The sequence below is a fragment of the Thermobia domestica genome, chromosome 9 (genome assembly GCF_964235325.1).
Source record: "Thermobia domestica chromosome 9, izTheDome1.hap1.1, whole genome shotgun sequence".
Lineage (NCBI taxonomy): Eukaryota > Metazoa > Arthropoda > Insecta > Zygentoma > Lepismatidae > Thermobia > Thermobia domestica.
Genome location: NC_137462.1, coordinates 12,902,744 through 12,921,955, shown reverse-complemented (window position 1 = coordinate 12,921,955; position 19,212 = coordinate 12,902,744). Strand labels below are relative to the sequence as shown.

Genomic DNA, 19,212 nt, shown 5'->3' with positions numbered 1-19,212 from the left:
TTATGTTCTTTCTTTAGAAATAATACTGTATTTGTCAAATTTAATTCTGTGTAAGAACTGTGTTCTTTTTTCTTTCTTTCTTTTGTCCATTCTACTCTTCTGTTTCTTTTTCTTAGTTGTTACTTTCTTTTGTTTCTCCTATCATACTTTCGACTGTTGTTAGTTGTGATTCAAGTCGGTCTCGTCAGCAGCACCAAAACTAAGAGGAGCTGATAAGGAAACTAGCGTTTCACACCAACTTCCACGATATCAACATAATGAGACTTTAGTTATTATAGCAAAGGAATATTTGCATCATTTAGTTATAAAGGTAAATGTTCTGACTTAAAGAAAATCAAGAGGGAAATTAGATAGGCCTTCCTTTTTCTTCAATGACTAGCACAAAAGATAAGATTCTCTGCTTAATTTTTGTGAGTATATCAAATCATATAAGATTCACCAGTCTGCAATTCTTGCCATTAAAACTTCAAGGTATGCATAAATTAAAATATATATATTTAATTCTCACACTCAGCTGGGCAAGTAACCCCCTGCTTTCTCGTGTTGTGCATAGCCCCAACCGAAACAAAATCCTAAATACACCACTGATTGTAATAATATATTAATATATAATTATATTGAAGACAGTATTATATTTTTAAGAGACATTGACAAACATATACTAAATTACAAGAGCAATGGAAGAAAATATTCTTTACTATTTATAGCTACTGCACTTTCTTGCATGTACTAGCAAGTTCTACAACAGAAAATGAACATTATTTCTACTTAAAGGAATATTAAAAACTAAAAAAGCTACATAACTACACCATTCTACAAAAACAAAAATGTTTTATGTTGAACTGACAAAATGCTATAGTGGTTGAGAAAAGTGATTTTAGTAAATTTTATTTCATAGGTTAAACTTTGTATGTTGGATTCTTCGTTATAAATAACTAGCAGAATACCCATTCTTTGCACGGGGAAAATACATTTCATTTTGATCATAAAGGGATGAATTTGGATTTAAACGGCATCGAAAGTGTCACTGTTCGTTTCAGCGACCCCGAAAACTATGGATTCGACACTAATATCGGTCATTTTCGATCATTTTCATATATAGATCCCCCCCTCTTTCCACTCCCCTAAGTTGTACCGTCAAAGTGAAATAATAAAAACCATCGTAGATCCGAACCTTATTTATGTTGAAAATTTGATCGAAATCGGTCTGGCGGTTCAAGCGGTGCGAAGTTACAAACATAGTGATGTTCACTTTTTTATATATATATAGTTTAAAAAAGAAATTATCGAGAGAAGATAAATGGAATCCTATCACATAAACTTCAAATAGTTCGATTATTATTTAAACTGGAACTCGAGCATACAATTAACCATAGTTAAGACACTCAATTGTTATTTTCGAATTTAATTTTAATTTGACGAGTTTTCCAAGATCTCAATCCGACAATAGTTCATCTTTGACCATTTACTTCATCTGTTAAACCAAAAAATGGGGAAGAACTAACTTTTTTTTTTCTTTGGCATTTAGCTACCGAAAGATAAAGGAAACTCTTAGCCAGAACGGCCACATTGGAAAATCTAGCTGAGAATCTTTCCAATACAAAGCAATTATGGTATTTGTTCGATCAATCATAAATTGTAATTTGATTCCTGAATGGAGGAAGAATTACTGAAATTAATTTCCACGTGTGTGTGGTTTCTGTTTAATTTCTCGTGGTGTGCACAACCTTTATAAGCTTATAGGCCAAGAAGACGATTATATTAAACTAAAAATCTGATTTCAGTTTAAAACAGTAGCTATACTGCATTGCTATTAAAATGATCTCTTCTGGGCCTGTAGTTTACTATCAGAAGGACCGACCCATACCAATTTGATCTAAATAAAGTGATCAGACGCCAAGTGACTTTAATTCTTGGGTATTTGCGATGTGGAAGCAAACGGAGATGTATCGCACTATTTTTTTCCCCTTAGTTTACCGCGAAAAGAACGCCTTTCAATAAAAAAAATCTTATTTCAAAATTTTCACTACAGATATAACCGCATAATTTCTTGATGAAGAAACCATTTTCAAGTGAAAAAATTGTTTAATTATCTTAATGCAAAAAGTAGGACATGAAGTTTTTCTCAAATTTATTAACTTATTATAAGCTTTCTTAAACTTTTTGTAGCTAAAATATTATAAATAGATAGATCACACATACGCAATGGTCATGTATCCATTAGTTTCTGAAACTTTTATTTATTTATTTATTTTTTCTGAGTAGTGTGTAGAATTTAAAACACGGTCGAATTAAAAAAGAAATGTTTGGTCTTTCGCTGATGCTTCATCAGATAGAAAAAAAGAAATATCAAAGATAAGTGCGGTAACCAATGGCAATTCTTGGGGGAAGTCACACTGGTAATACATTTTACCACTACAAACTAACGGAAGAAAACTTACCTAACACTCTAATTCTTGTATACAAGAAATACTAGTACAGTCATCGACAAAAGTTCTTACCGTTTGGTAAAATTTGTTTTGGGAATAACAGTGGTACGGCTTGAACGTACAGAAAATTACCTTCTTTTTTTAATTTACTGACAACTGTACTCAAATTGTCCTTCCATTGTGAAGTTATTTACGAAACTAATTTCATCAAGTGAAAAGAACTTTTGTCACTGAGTGTACATAAGGTACGATTTCTTCCATTATCTTGTAGCGACAAATGATAATGTTTACTAGTGTGTCATCCCTCAAGAGCCGCTGTTAATCGTAACTGACGAATATGGTGCCAAATCTGATGTTCTTATTGGCATGCCTTTACTGTATCTTTCGAACTTTCCACCCCTTTGTCCCATTCTTTCTCTGATGAACCAACAGCGAAAGAGCTTATAATTTATTTTTATTATTTTTTTGTTCCTGTCATAGCACTTCTACTTGATTCTGGTATGTATGATAGTTTGTTTTACATGTTCGCTCCAAGATTTCTTATGTCCATACTATATATATGCCCATACTGTATATATACAGGGTGTTACAAAAAAAGTGTCAATATTTTGGGAACAGATTCTTTACATCAAAATAAGAAAAAAAAAAGTTCATATAGACCTATACTCAAAAGTGGATAGTTTCGGAGTTATAGGGTGCCGAAAACATGAAATAAGTGAACTTTAAAAGTTCATAACTCCACTACTATGGGACCTACCGTAGTCGGATCAAGACATCACTAAGGAACTCGTATGTGAACTATCCAAATATCGATGTTTAAGAATGCTTCTGTACTTTTTTATTTATTTATTTATTTATTTTGCATAGGTAGATGGAGAGTGATCAAGTACTCCCAAACAGCCTCTCTAAAAATAATTGTGCAAGTATCGGAGGTTCTGCTTGATTTTACTCACCGACATCTATTGAGCGAAAAACTGTACTACAACATAATTTTAATTGAAAACAATTGACAATGCTGACATCTGTTGAGCGAAAAACCATACTACAACATACATACCTAAATTTCAGAACAATTGTCAACGCCAGTATTCTGATATAGGATGACAAAGAGTGTATACATTTTTTCTGACGGACTCTCTATTATACAGCACAATTCAGGGGTATAGTAGCAAAACTTGCTAAATTCATTTTTCAATTTTGTTAGGAAGCGAAACAAAAAGTGACTCCCCTCACGTTCCAGTATTGTTGAACACTTGTTTTTCATTAGTGCTTGGTTTCACTCATCTCCATTAAGTAGTGACCACTAAACAAAACAAAACAAAACAAAAAAAATCGTTCAACAATTCTGAAACATAAGGGAGTCACTTTTGTTTCGTCTCCTGACAAAACTGAAAAATGGATTTAGCAGGTTTTGCTTCTATATCCCTGAATTTGAAGGATAATATTCTATTGTAAATACTGTTCATTACAGAAGTATCCTTTCGTCTCAATTATGCCGTTAAAGGAAGTGCTTACTGTATTTCAGATCGTCTCACCAACTACTCAGAATAAACCGCCGTTGAAAGATTGGCCGCTTGGCAGAAGGCTAGGGAAGTAAATGGCTTAATATTAGCATTTTGTCAGCTCAACAGAAAGAGAGCACACTATTTGGTATTCTATGCATAGCAGACTACACCAAAGCTACACCTTCCTACACTACGCTAAGCTACTTACTGAGTGGAAACCCTCTACACCACTTCTATGCTACGGATTGGTAGTTTTTGATATAAATGCAACTTACTGGACTATAGTTGATGGGAGCTCGACTCACCGCGATGGCCGGGAAGCCAGAAGGTTGGGGGCTGGCCGCCTGTAGCCCACACTATCCGTACTGCTACTGTACATATCAATGGGTCCAGGAGAGTTTGCTGGAGGAAATCCCCGATTGTTGGCCGGGGAGGTTGGAGGTCCAAATCCCTGGGGGTAGTTGTTCATCACTGGAAAGGAAACGGAGAAGTGCCGTTCATCCCCTGGCTGCCATCTCGTTGTACCTTTTGATTAAATAGATAAGGACAACACCAAACCACATTACACACTTAGGTAAAACACATACAAACAAATAAAACACAACATACGAATTATACAGTTAGAGAAAAAAAGAAGAGAAAATACAAAGGTATTCTGACATGGACACATTCACACGCATACACTGTTAGCATACTGATAAAAAAAAAAACAACAGAGTATTTAGGGTAAAAGCATTGGCATATGGGGAAACTAAAGCCTGTACATAAGCCAGCACTACATTCTAGGCTACTTAAGGTTAGTTCCAAACATTAGAACAAGGGGTCAATAAATTAGTGGAAACAGTGCTTATATTTATAACACAACATGTATCAGTTTCACAGAAGCTGCAAAAAAATAATAGGTATTGTTTCACTTTAGTACATTTTTTTTTGAAAGTTTGCCTATTATATCGCCTTTCTTCAGTGTACAGATAAATTTCAGAGTATAGCGTTAAATTTATCTTTGCACTTGAGGACTGCGACTGTATGAGAAGCGCAATATTGTATATCTAACTTATCCAAAGTAAAGGAAAGTATATACTTTTTGCAAAACATAGTAATAAATTACAATAAAGATCATTATACGCTGTGATACGAGGCGCATCCAGAAAGTAGTTTCCCACGCGTCCCATAGCTAAGAAACTGTATGTTGTGCAAAGCGACTGCATGCACGAGAGAAAAAGGTCCTAGCATGGCGCATGCGCCAGCGGAGCTTCCCTAGTGCTCTTAGTAGCGTCGTGGCACTGGTAGAAGATGGACGTTACTATTTCAGCTCCCGCCGCGTGTGAAGTGCGAGCAATGATAAAGTATTTGAATGCACAGAGCATAGCGCCGATTGAAATCAATGCATCGTTAGCTGTATCGTTGCAAAAATGTCAATGCTGACCCCTTACACCTTGCTTTGTGTTCTGGAGTCAGTTGCTTCGCCATCCATCTGGCACATAACTTCTTGAACAACAGGCGCGGCGCTCCGTGACAATGGTGTACAATAAGGAGCGCGAAACTTACGGGAACTGCCCGCTGAGTTCCGTTATTGTGATGTGACAATTCTGCACGATGCGTTCCGAAGAAGGTCGTCTGTGATGACGGTTGACCTACCACTTCTGCTGCAAAGTGTCTACACCAGGAACGCACCATCTGCTTGCTCATGACGTTAGGCCATGGACCTGGCACCGCTGACTATTCAACTACCTGATGGAACACCATTAATTTTGGCCACAATGTAGAAAGTCACAAGTTCGGAATCAAGTTCGTCGACAGGCGTGATCCATCCAGTTGTTCCAAAGATATAGACAATCAAAAATCGGTTCCGCATGTATTCCTATGAGAGTAAATATTGATATCATCCTTGCATGATAGACTACCCGCAGTGCTAATGACTAATAGAGCGAATATAATACACGTGTTGAGATTAGCGGGTTTGTATAATGGTCAGGATGCATACTACGAATCTGTGCGTGAACTAGAACGCTAAAGTGAAACCAAATGGCATTTACTCGACAAATCTGAAGTCTTAAATATTATCTGTTTCTAAATATTCGTTCAACTTAAACAATAGATCATTTAACTTGAGGGAGTGTTTTGAGTAGTGAATGGCAGTGGCGAAGCGAGAAGATAAAAACTGGGGGACAGAGAGAACCCAGACTATGATAAGTATATCATGAGTTTATTATAAACTTTCAAAAATTTATAATTAATAGGTTAAATTATTTTTGCCACTCAAAAAACTGAGAGGGGGAGATAGGCTCTCCCGGCCCCAGGCTACATCCGCCACTGGTGAATGGAGAGTTAGGGGAAATGTAAAAGTTCAAATTATAACTTCCACTCAGTGGCGTAGGGAAGGGGGGGACCAGAGGGGCAACCCCCCCAAAGCGGTCCGACAATGTACTTTGGTACTTTGATGTTTGTAATTTTTTATATATTTTTATGTTTATATACTTTTTTGTTTGTAATGTTTCTATATATACCTATAACAGCACTTGCCCCCCCCAAACACACATCCTGGCTACGCTACTGCTTCCACTTGTGTACACTGACTAACCGAACTCCTTAAGGTGGTGTGACACTGTGACACTACTACTTGTTTTAGTCAGTGGCGGATCTAGAAGGTAAAAACTCTGGGGGGAGGGCCAGCCAGAACACAGACTATGATAGGTACATCATGGGTTAACTGAAAACTTTCAAAAATATATAAATAATAGCTTAAATTATTTTAATTATTCAAACAAAAACAGGCCTCCTGGCCCCAGGCTCGATCCGCCACTGGTTTCAGCAATGAGGAAACTATTTTGAAAAAATACAGTAATAAATAATAATATATGTTAATTTTTGATCAACATATTGCATGTAATCTAAATGTATCCCTGCTCCTTTTTCTGCCCCTTTCGAAGTTAAATTCCTGCGCTACTGTTATTATTATTTGTCTGTCATTTTTCTACAAAACAATGTGAATATTTACAATTAATTTTCAGATTTAAACGAACGTCAACAAGGTGAAATTCATTACATAATACGCAAACACTTTTTTTAAAAAAAGACAGAGATAAATACTAATTAAAATAATTTTCACGTACACTATACAATAATTGCATTATGGTCTACTAAATGGTTGTTGTGTAATCTGTTGTTTTGTGTTTGTTGTTGCATAATAAAAAATAATTTTAAAAAAACAAGCAAATATCGTACCAATAATTTCAATTAAGTTATGAAGTATTTTCGAAATGTTTACATTCTTTCCTTCTCGACGATATAAAACATAAAATATGCCAGCTGAATAATCATATCTACATTTCAAACTAAATATTTCGCTTTAAATAATTGGAATTTCCTCTCTCTCTCTCTCTCTCTTCCTGTCTAGAATACTCTTCCAGTACGAGAGCAAGTTGCCAGTAGCAGTTCTGATTCCCTTCCCATCCCGCAGAATTTCCCCTCTGAGAGTTCTAGTATTAAACACAAACATGCATCACTGGCAATCCTTTTCCTGATTCCGACGAAAGCGTGATTCCTAGCTTTCCTCGAAACGCGTTGATATTTTCTTATAAATTGTTATATATTCATTTAAGGTTGGTTTAAAGGGAAATCTTTAGCCCATACATTTCACTAGTGTTCGTATATCTCTCATGTATTTTTTTACCTTTCACGAAAATTCACGATTTCTCTTACAAATATCAAACTAGGAGCTTCAAAATTTAGAGAAGGAACTTCATAACCTATCGAAGGCAACAATCCGTGCCGAATTTTTATTTAGAATCTTCTTCATTGTTGAAACAGTATATTGTTAAAGATTTGGATATCCAATTTCAACAATCAAGCCATTTCAACAATGAACAAAATTCTAAATAAAATATCGGCACGGATTGTTGCCTTCGATAGGTTATTAAGTTCCTTCTGTAAAAATTTGAAGTCTGTAGTTTGAAATTTGTAAGAGAAATCGTGAATTTTAGTGGAAAGTTAAAAAAAAAAAAAATACATGAGAGACATACGAAGACTGTAGTGACATCTATCGGCAAAACTTGTCCTTTTAAACCAACCTTAATAAACACCCAGATAAGAGCATACGAGCTCAATTTACATTGGATTTACTTACAAATGCATGAGATGGTAAAAAAAAAAGACACTAAAAATATTTAAATTTTCATGAAAAAATAACTTTTTTATTTCACCTTTCTGTCCCCATTATGCCTTTAAAAAAAACATTATTCTAAAGGAGTTAAAAATGAAAGATTTTCATTCAAGAGTCAAAGAAAAACTGGAAATTTGATTGGCAAGCAAAAAGATATACAACGTGTGTTCAAAAAGTATCGAACCTTAATTTTGTTTCCCGCTTAAACCAATGAAGCGCGGGAGACCTTTCTTCGGTGTAGATATAGAGGGAACACTCGTGCGCAGTCGTGAATTTTCCCCCGTCCGCAGAAATAGTCAGTCACTGGCAGTCGGTCAACGAGTGTAGGCATGTAGTGAGCAGTCGTCGGATTTCAGTTTATTGTAAAATGACAGAAAAAAATCAAATTTTGCCAAAAGCTTGGCCCCGATACCCATACATAAACCATTCAATCTTGAACAAGAATTTGGGCATGAAGAGAGTGTCCACGAAATTTGATTCAGGCTTTCATCGCCAAACACAACATTCCTGTGTGTCGTCACGCTTCCTATTCACCCGACATGGCTCCGTGTGACTTTTGGTTATTTTGCAAGCTGAAAAACCCACTAAAAGAGAAGGACTAGCTCAGCAGAGTAATGCTCCCGGAAGTAGGAACGAAAAACACAGTTCTGATTGGTTAGGCGTTATCAATTTCTTGCCACATTACATTCAAATAGCAGAAATTAAACGTTTGCTACTCTCTGTCTTTGTGGCCGAGTGGGCTCGCGCTATATGGTAGTAACGAAAATCTCTTTTGGCGTGAGTTCAAACCCGGCCCGAGGAAAGTTTCTTTTTACATTTTTATAACACTTTTTAAATTAAAATAATATGAAAATAATACTCAAAAAAGTGATTTACTTACTTTTGTGCAGATAAGTAGTAGTAGTAGGAGGAGGAGCGGGTTAGAAGCCCCGCAGAGCTCGTTTTGTTCACCTTGTACTCCATAATATAAATTTTGTGACCAACTTAAAACAACTGGCTAGGATAGCGCGTAAAACAGCTGGCTAGAGTAGCGCGCGAAAAAACGTACTTCCGGGAGCATTACTCTCCCGAGCGGTACGTAAAAGGGATCTGATTTGAGTCAAGAGAAGGTATCATGCGTAATATGACACCACGGTTGCTCACCACTCCAAAAAACCGTTCCCGAAGCGTTTCCAAAAACTGCGTTCCAGAAGTGTTTCCAAACAATGGCGTGAGCGCTGGGAGAAGTGTGGCCATCTCCAAGGAGATTAATTTGGAGGGAATTAGTGTTTAGGATCTCCAAATCAATAAATGTATTTTTGATAACTAAAGGTTCAATACTTTTTGAACACACCTCGTATACCGGTGGATCCAGTGGGTTCTGTACAAGGGTGCCCATGTTGTGGTTTCCAAGGGAAGGGGGCAAGTATAAGCGATATTTCAAATATAGTTTCAAATTTTGCTGTAACTAATGTAAAAATTCTATTGGGTTTTCGATATTCCCAAGTACAATTTCCTATAGGGGGACGAGCGCCCCACCTTACCCCCCTGATGGGTGCCCTTGGTTCTGTAGTTTCAACGAGTTGTTTGTGGAGTTATTAAAGTAATACTCAGCGACAAACAAGTTTTACTATATTCTCTTAGCGAATAATTGTACTGAAAACGTTATAATTAAATTTCGTTGCAGAAATTACAACTTATGATAATCTAGAATTTCGGTCAATCACATGTTTTTAGGGGCACTAAAGCAGAGTTGCCAACCTTAGAGAACAAAATTATCATTTTCGTCTTTAAAATTATCGTACATTACAAAAAATATCGTATATTCGTTATGCACATGCTCATTGTAGAAATAATTGCATGGAAAGATCGTTTGCAGGAAGGCAGATCTTTCCTGGGTGATGAATGTAGGCTCAAAATATGCAATTCTACATCAAGACATAATAAAGTAGTGTAATTGAAGAACTGCTAGTTATGCCCTTATCCAAATTTATCCCTCGATAAATGGTTGTTGTATTTTTGTGGTAGCTTATTTATATGGCAATATTATTAGTATTATTACCTAGTATATAATAATACCTGGGTAGTATTATTAGTGATGATATGAAGTGTGAACGTGAAATAAAATCAAGGATAGGAATGGCGAAAGGGGCCTTTAGAAGGAAGAAAAGGCTATTTCGTGGGGGAATACAAAGTTGAGAAAAAGACTTATAAAATGCTTCGTATGGAGTATTGTACTTTATGGGGCAGAAATATAGACATTATGCAAAAATGATTAAAAATGACTTGTGGATGTGGACAAGAATGGAGAGAATTAGTTGAGTCCAGCGAAAACTGAATGAGAGGTTTTTATAAATGGTGGGGGAGAAAAGAACAATTTTAGATATTATTAAAAAGAGGAAGAGAAACTAGTTGAGACAATAGTTAAGAAGAAATTGTGTCATGAGGGACGTATTAGAGGGCATAGTGGCAGGAAAGAGAGGGATGGGGCGAAGGAGACTACAATTAACGGACGATATCTAAACAGAAAAATCGTACGTGAAAAAGAAGAGGTTACCGGAAGACTGTGGAGCATGGTAGCTTCTCAAATGCGGCATCTGACCTGCCATTAATAGCAGAATATCTAAGATGGTGATTATTTATATGTGTTGCTTTCATAACAGTAATGTGATGCTAAATAGCTGAACATAGGAAAAAAGGTACCCACCCTCACTGCCCTCTCGTGGATCCGCCAGTGAGTGTCCTGCTCTTTTGCACGATTTTTATTTTCTTGGTTTAAAAACAAAAGGAACATGAGAAAGATATGCTTTGTATTTCTTTAAAAAATAATATAAGAGTAACTGTCCATAGTCTGTTACCAGTTATAAGACTGAAATTTCCCCCCATTTTCAGGTTCGTTCTTGTGAAGTTTTCCTCCACCATAGGAATTTTCCCTCGAACTACTATCGCTGGTTTTCTTTCATTATTTTTACTGTAATTTCCCTTGTGTCTAATTAAATTTTTCTCTTGCTTGTAATAAAAAATAGGTTGAGTTATATCCAAATCCCAAATCATCATCTTACTTTTACACACACGAATAGTGAAGTTGGTTTATTCTAAACATATCTTTTTATCGCTCGCAATTTACATACATATGTAATGCATCTTTAAGAGCATTTTAATGAACTCAATAAGAAAAGGATTTTAAGTGCTGAGGGAGCAGAGAAGAGAGAGAGAACAAAAACGAAGCGAAATAATTGTTTGTGTTCAAGCGAATGAACAGAGCAAGAACATAAAAGCTGCAGTACAGAAAAGGGTCTTAATAACTACTAGCGTGTTTATCAGATTGCCACGCACCGACCTTACTGCTTACTGGGCCCCAACGGACATGTTTACCTAACCGACCTGCTCTTAATACGTAATTAGAACAAATTACACTGTGGGAATGCAAGTGAGGAAAGCTGTGGGGAAAGGGGGGCTACTGGGTGGGGGGAGAGAATAGATGAATGTACGAAACATGTGCAGTGTAGTAGTGTTTTGTTTCCTTTCTCGCCCTGTCCCGGTGTTTTACACGATGAATATGTTGCTATTATGCAGGTACATTTGTGCACTAAACGCTGTTAGAACATAAGTGATATACTATTATGTTTCAGAAACGAAAGTGCTTACAAAATATTTAAAATTCAATACACGAGTATTTCATGTCCTCTTAATTGTTTTATAACGATAACATTTATAAATATGTATATGTTGATATGGACAACAGTCCGTAGCGTATGGTATTATTTTCTTCTACGGCCAGATCTGAACATTTAACGTGTTAAGTTTTATGGTCAGACATGTATAATCATGTTTTTCTAGACAATTCAGATATAATACGCAGAGAAGCCATTAATATGGATGTATTTTCAATTATAAAGAAGGAATTTTGTAAAAATAGAGTTAAATGCAGAAAATCTTCGGAAAATACATCAGTTTAAATATATTCTATTTTGTGTGTTACCATTGAAACATTTAATGAGTCAACTACGTTTTAATTAGTTCCAGAAATTTTGAAATAACGAACTTAGGGCAAAATAGATGTTATAGTATGTATCTTTCTTGTTAACACAATAGCTGCCAAAGGGTTCGCGGTGGCACAGTGTTAGAGCGTTCGTCTCTGGTAAGTCATGTTCCTAGTTCGATCTCAGTTCCCGCTTAGGATTTTCACTGACTTTCTATTTTCTTATGCTCTTTGTTCAGAAATAACACTGTATTTGTGAAATTTCATTCCATGTAAGAACTCCGTTCTTTTATCTTTATTAGGCATGGGCGCGAGACCAAACGAGACGAGAACTGAAACAAGTCTCGTCTCGTCTCGCAAAATCAAAAGCTGTTCTCGTCTCGCGTCTCGTCTCGTCTCGCAGACCTAAGTTCTCGTCTCGCGTCTCGCAAAATTTTGGAAGTCTCGTCTCGCGGTCTCGCGCGAGACTTCTCGCATTGGTCTCGCGGTCTCGCAAATCAATACTGGAATAATGTAGTCTTCATTCGACCCTTTTAAAATAATGTATACTCAAAGTTTACATAGTTTTGTTTCATAGTGGCATTGTTACACAATGCTTATCCACTCATTCCGATTCACAATGCTTGATTTTACACCCCACATTCTCGGTATTAAAAAATGCCAGTTTTCTGTAGTCTCTGTCTATGTGAAGTATGAATGAAATCGGCACGTTACATTTGAGTAATCTTACTTGCAAGATAAAAGCTTTCAAATAACTTGGTAAGACGGCAACTCAAATAGCCGTGTTTATAGTAAACATGCAGCGTTAGTAATATATATTTCACAACTTAAATGCACTTTCATCTAAACGTTTTTTTTAACAATTGAGAGTTAAGAGATTAAACTTTAATAACTACAAGAAAGACTACAATGAGCTTAAATAAAAATGTATTCAGATCATGTGTATGTTTCTTAGACAAATACCCTTCCATCACAAAAACAGAATTTCATTAGCACCACTTATACTCAATACAAACCGTCCTTCGCAAACTGAGGAATGGAATGAAATTCACGCAACGAACCAAGCTCATCTGAAATAATATTTCAAACTGTTTGCAATTTGAAACACTAGTTTTTTCCTCAAAATTAAAACAAAACCATAAAAAAGTAGTGGAGTACCGACAGCATTTTTCTCCCCAGTGACGACGCTAGCTTTAAGTTCTTAGGGGGGCAGATACATTTTCAGGGGGCGGCTATTTGCCATGCCAAATATGACATATTTATTACGTTTGACTTATTTTACATTACATTGTGTAATTTCGTTGCTGTTTTTATATTAGACCTATATGATTATAACTTAAACTTATTTCAGGTAAAGTTTGTAACTAACAAATAAGTAACGTCTGCATATGAAATATTTTTCAATGAAACTTTTGAAATCTAAACATAAATTGAATTACTTTCGCGTATGCTACGAATAACACATTCGTCCAGTACTATATGCTACGCATCTCTCTCTCTCTCTCTCTCTCTCTCTATATATATATATATATATATATATATATATATATATATATATATATATATATATATATATATATATATATAGGGGAGAGTTCCCGAAGTTGGACCGGTTCCTAGATTGGATCGCCTTATATTTTGAAAAGTAGATATATTTGAAATATAAGAGTTAGCTACACTGTTTGCAGATAAGGGCAGGAACTGTTTGTTTACAGTTTCGCGCCACCTGCACGCAGTGAAGCTGAGAACGGCGAACATGTATGTTATACAGATCTGTTAGTGCTGGGATCGCAAGTGAACTTACATCATTAACAGGTAACTATCAAAGTTTTAAAGTATACACTCGTCAAATGTGTTGTTTTAACTACAACGTGATGCATGTGCTTTAATATTTCAATGTAATAGAAAATTTGAAAACACGTCTTTTTGTTTCAACGTAGCAGTTGCCCAATTTGAACCAGCACGTGTTGCCTGAATTGGACCGGTCCATTGCAGGCAACCATTTTAAAATATTTTCGTGTAGAGTCTATGAATAATTTAAAATAAATTGTATTACCTTGGGTAACTGAAAATACATTAAAGACGTGTTTCTCCATTATTTCAGCTCAGGAATGGCCCAAAGAGGACATGGACGGAAGAGGAATTACAAATGGCCATTGCTGCTTATCGAAATGGAGATTATGGTTTAAATGAATGCAGCAGAGTATATGGAGTCCCTAAAGCAACGATTAGGCGGCATGTTCTTCAGAAAAATAGTATCGTTAATGGAACCAAGGAACTAGGAAGGCAGGTTACCTTCAACCCAGACATGGAGAGGACTCTTGCGGAGCACATGATAGCATTAGAAGAGTGTTTCTTTGGACTGACAATTACAGAAGTTTGGCGATTAGCGTTTGACTTAGCAGAAAAATGTGGTGTTTCTCACACGTTCAATCGGGAGAAAGGTTTGGCTGGGAAAAAGTTGTTCTATGCATTATGAGAAGAAATCCTGAACTTTCCGTGCGTCAACCAGACGCTACCTCATTACAAAGAGCAAAGGGATTTAATAGAGAAAATGTAGGACATTTTTTTGATCTTTTGGAATGCAATGTGGACCAATTTCAAATCACAGCTAGAGAATTTACAATGATGAATCAGGATTCACTACTGTCCAGAAACATCTACCGAAAATAGAAAAAAGGAAAACGTCAGGTAGGTGCTGTTACAAGTGGAGAGCGCGGAGGGAATACTACTATGGTTTGTGCAGTGAGTGCGCCAGGTGTCTACATACCCCCCATGATATTTAAAGCTAAAAGTGGAATAGTGATTTTGAGATTGGTGCCCCTGCAGGAAGTATTGTCAAGATTTCGGATACACAATACATCAACTCTGATTTGTTTGTGGTATGGCTTGAACATTTTAGAAAGAATACAAACTGCAATAAAAGAACATAAAGTCCTGTTGTTTGATGGACATACCACACACAGAAAGGACCTAGCGGCTTGGGAATTTGCAAGAGAAAATTGCATTATTTTACTGCAGCTACCTGGTCACACTACGCACCGTTTGCAACCGCTTGATGTTGCATTCTTTGGACCTTTGCATACGTATTTTGTCCAAGCCCAACAAAAGTTCTTAAATACCTACAAAATACATCAAATCAAACAATCAAATATTCCAGCTCTTTTGAATGAATCATACGGCAGAGCAGCTACAGTCGCTAAGCCCACAATGCATTTCGTGGTGCACAGATGATCCAGAGGAAGAAGCAGTTGTTTCGAATCAATGAGGAGCTAACCAGTTGGTTTTGCTCCCAATGTAAGAAAAACAGGCAAGAAGATATGATTCAGTGCTTGAAATGCCACCGTTGAGTCCACACTCGTTGTGCAAAGGTGAAACCAAGTGAAAAAATATGTACTATTGTTCAACATCTAACGTTCCTCCCACTTCTTAAACACGCAAAGCAGATGCAACTTTTCATTTTGTACAGAATAGCAAATTGTGTTAAGACTTATTTCAGTTTCGTAATTGAGCAGTGAATATTACTTTCATTATTATTTTTATTTCTTCATTACGTAATGGTTCTGTAAAGATAATAAATTCATCCTAACATTTATATTAATTCGGCAAGTACTTCTGCGTTTCAATTGTCAAGTATTTTCTTTCTTGTTTGAGAGTAAATTTATTTTTTCGTTAAAGTCTCTGCGAGGTCCATTCTAAGAAGCGCATGGTTCAACGTAGGAAACTAGTTTCCTTAAATGGACCGATGTCAATAATTTAGTTTTTGGTTAATAATATGTCAATAATGAGTTTTTTTGTTACAATATGCACACCATTTTTATGCAGATACAATATATTTTGAAATTAAAACATCATTCTCTTATTTAATTGTGTATTGTCTAGTTTATATGGTAAATAGTGGTAACTGGTTCAAAGTAGGCAACTCTCCCCTATATATATATATATATATATATATATATATATATATATATATATATATATATATATATATATATACGGAGAGAGAGAGAGAATTTACGAGGAGTTGCTCAAATTTTCCTAGTCCAATCCAGAGGGAGTGTAGGTACTAGGTAGAAAAATGAAACCGCAGTTTAGAAAAACATATCTCTGTATGTACAAATACAAATTTGCATATTAATAATGAAATTCTTATTGTTTCTCAGGCTTCTGAAATGATTATGTGTGCCCAAACAGATAATTTCACGAACATCCAGATCCAAACTGTTATAACATTTTTGTTCCACCAAGGAAAGTCACCGATGTATATTAATTAGGAAATCAGTGAAACACCATGGGACTCTCCTCCGTTATATACAGTGGTGAAGAAGTAAATGGCTTAGTATAAACGTGGCGATTTCTCAACAAATTATGCTTTACATCCAGGATGATTAAAAGCAATGACTCTTCCCGAAATCACGGATGCAATTTGTGACATTATTCTTTAAAATTGCAGCATTTCAGCTAGTGGTGGATATAGCCCGGGGCTGGAGGGTCAAGGTTACCCCAGTTTTTGAGTGACAAAAATAATTTAAGCTATTATTTATATAGTTTCTAAAGTGTATAGTAAACTCACGATATACACATTATAGTCTGAGGTCTGGCTGCACCCCGCTTTCTTAGTTTTTACCTTCTCAGCAAAACTTGTGTCAGAGATTCTGGGCATTTCTTTGGAACTCGTCGGTAGCATAATTCAGAATGGCTTGGGTATGCTCAAGTTCTCGATATAATGGGTACCCAAAATATCTGTCAGGAGAATAAAAGAGTGACGGCATTAAGAGAAGTCTTCTTTCAATTTGACCGTAATGCTGATCAATTTCGCTCACGAATAGTAACCATAGATGAAATATGGTTGTACCACTATGATCCTGAATCGAAACAACAGTCAATGGAGTAGTAGCGCTCATTTCTCCAACGCCCCAAGAAGTTCAAGACACAGAAGTAGGTTGAGAAACTGTTTGCAACATTCTTCTGGGATAAGTATGGAGTCGCCTACCTCCGCAACGGTCAAATAATTAATCCTGAATCTCTACATTACTTACAAAACTGAAAGAAAAATTCAAATTTCAACGCACTGGAAAATGAAAAGAAAGGAATTCTCTCTCTCTCTCTCTCTTTTTTTTTTTTTCAGGAGAATACATCTGTCCATCAAGCCCCTGCGAACACAACTGACATTGCATAACCTAGGATTTCAATGTCTAGATCATCATTCTTATTCCGCAGATTTAGCTCCGTCTAACTATTACGTGTACTTATTTCCCAAACTTAAATAACACTTGAAAGGACGCCATTTTAGATCTGATAGGGATAGTGCTACGAACAGTGGTGCGAGGAAATCTTCAGATTTTTTAACTTTTCTGCAAAAACTGGAGCACTGTACAAGGTAGTATTTTGACTCTCGGGGGAAGTGTAGAAGAAGTAAAACTTTATCATTCCACGTGCACTCCTAGTTGGGCTACGAATTTTTCAGCAGCTCCTAGTCAATATGGTAGACGTCACGTCAGTACTTTGAAACAAAATAAGTAAGGGAGCAATAGTGTAAGCCAATTACTAACTAAAGATCAGCACTCTGACAATACGTTTTATTGGGAATCAATTTAATTCCATAAATTTATTATTATCATTTGCAGGAAGGGAAAACACAACTCATTTTATCCCCTTCAAAAAAATTAAACCCTGGTAGTTGCAAACTAAGCTGTTATAAGCACATCCTCTGAATATTGAAAGCTGTGAATAATGTTTCAGAAAAAATAAGTATAGAACCTTTAAATAAAACAAAATATGAAACTGAAAACTTCAAACCTGGGTAAATACAAACAAGTTATGTAACTGGTTTTACCTTTCTTTTGTTTCCAATCGAAGTTGATCCAGTGAGAAAAAAACAAGTCGACCAAATCTACTATTGCTCGCTAGGCACAATAATTAAAAATCATAAGTATAACTAAAATTTACCTCAAAAGGGGCTGAATTAGAAAACAGAAATACTCAGACGCTCAAAGAAGAAAGCTTGAGGACTTATCTACCACATAGTAAATCCATGGAAAGTACAGTAGACTACAATTTGACAATGAGATTGGTTATGATACTGATATAAAATACTACATGTAGAATGTTTAAAGTTTGTAAGAGTTTGGGGGGGGGGGGCAGTCTAGGTATCAGTCAGAAAGCAGAAGTAGCTACTAGGGGGCGCTCGCCCCCTTGCCCCCCCTCTGGCGTCGTCACTGTTTCTCTCCCTCAATTTCTGACGAATAAAAGCTAAGCAGATATCAGTTCTGGTTTTGGTGAGAGGATCCGTCTTGCAGCCATAAATCCATTTATCCTAAATTTATGTTTACGGAAAGAAACAACTGCTTTATTTTGACTAAAAAATTTTCCTTCTTAAACAAGCCAATAGGCCCTTTTTCTGCCTTCATAAAACAAGTTACCGTAAGAAAACAATTTGGTGGGCAGGGGGAACAAATCTGTTCTAAACCCAGAGGCTTTACATCACATTGGAACTAAACACTTGCCTTTTTCCCTCATATATATATATATATATATATATATATATATATATATATATATATATATATATATAATGCATTGAAAATAGGAAGAAGAAAGTCAGAGTGTCAGGGACTGACAGAAACAGAGAGAGAGAGAGAAGATATGGTATCCTCTGACCGACGCCTCGAATTTCTGCACTGAAGGAAAAATCAAAGCGAACCGTATATTTTTGAACTAGAATATTTTTACCGAGGGTGCAATAACAGAAGACCGGAAACCGCAGCCGCGAATATGCAATGTTACCTAAGTTCATTGTTTCCGTCTACAAAATTTTCCGAAAAGACGTCTTCCAAATATGTTCTCCATAAAGAAATAAAAAAAAAATGCATTGTACTGGTGTTTGCTATCCTGCTTTTATGATTTGTCAAGATGTAGTATCATCATCAGGAGGAGGGTGGATACACAAGGCAAAACGTGTCGTTTTTCCCCCGATTTTCCTCCCCCTCCTCAAGAACTTTATGACCAAAGATCTTAAGTCACGACCCCAAAGAGAAAATAAGGAAAACAGTGTAGATAATGGAAGAATCTATTTTATTACATTTTGGGAAAGTAGTGACAAAAAAAAAAAACAAAAAAAACTAACACAATCTTTATTTCTTGAATCTTTTGTCA

General features: G+C 36.1%; 1 protein-coding gene across 2 annotated transcripts in view; it reads right to left on the bottom strand.

The window, feature by feature from the left end:
* Positions 1-19,212, bottom strand: part of Rbp6 (RNA-binding protein 6) — a 1,467,626-nt gene that overhangs the window by 26,918 nt on the left and 1,421,496 nt on the right. Inside the window, exon 14 of one of the 2 annotated variants that reach the window (XM_081770618.1) lies at positions 4,240-4,459. In XM_081770618.1, the coding sequence (XP_081626744.1) occupies positions 4,240-4,459 (220 nt within the window). Of the gene's footprint in view, positions 1-4,209; positions 4,460-19,212 lie in introns of both variants that reach the window. The other variant, XM_081770619.1, reaches the window with a different exon arrangement.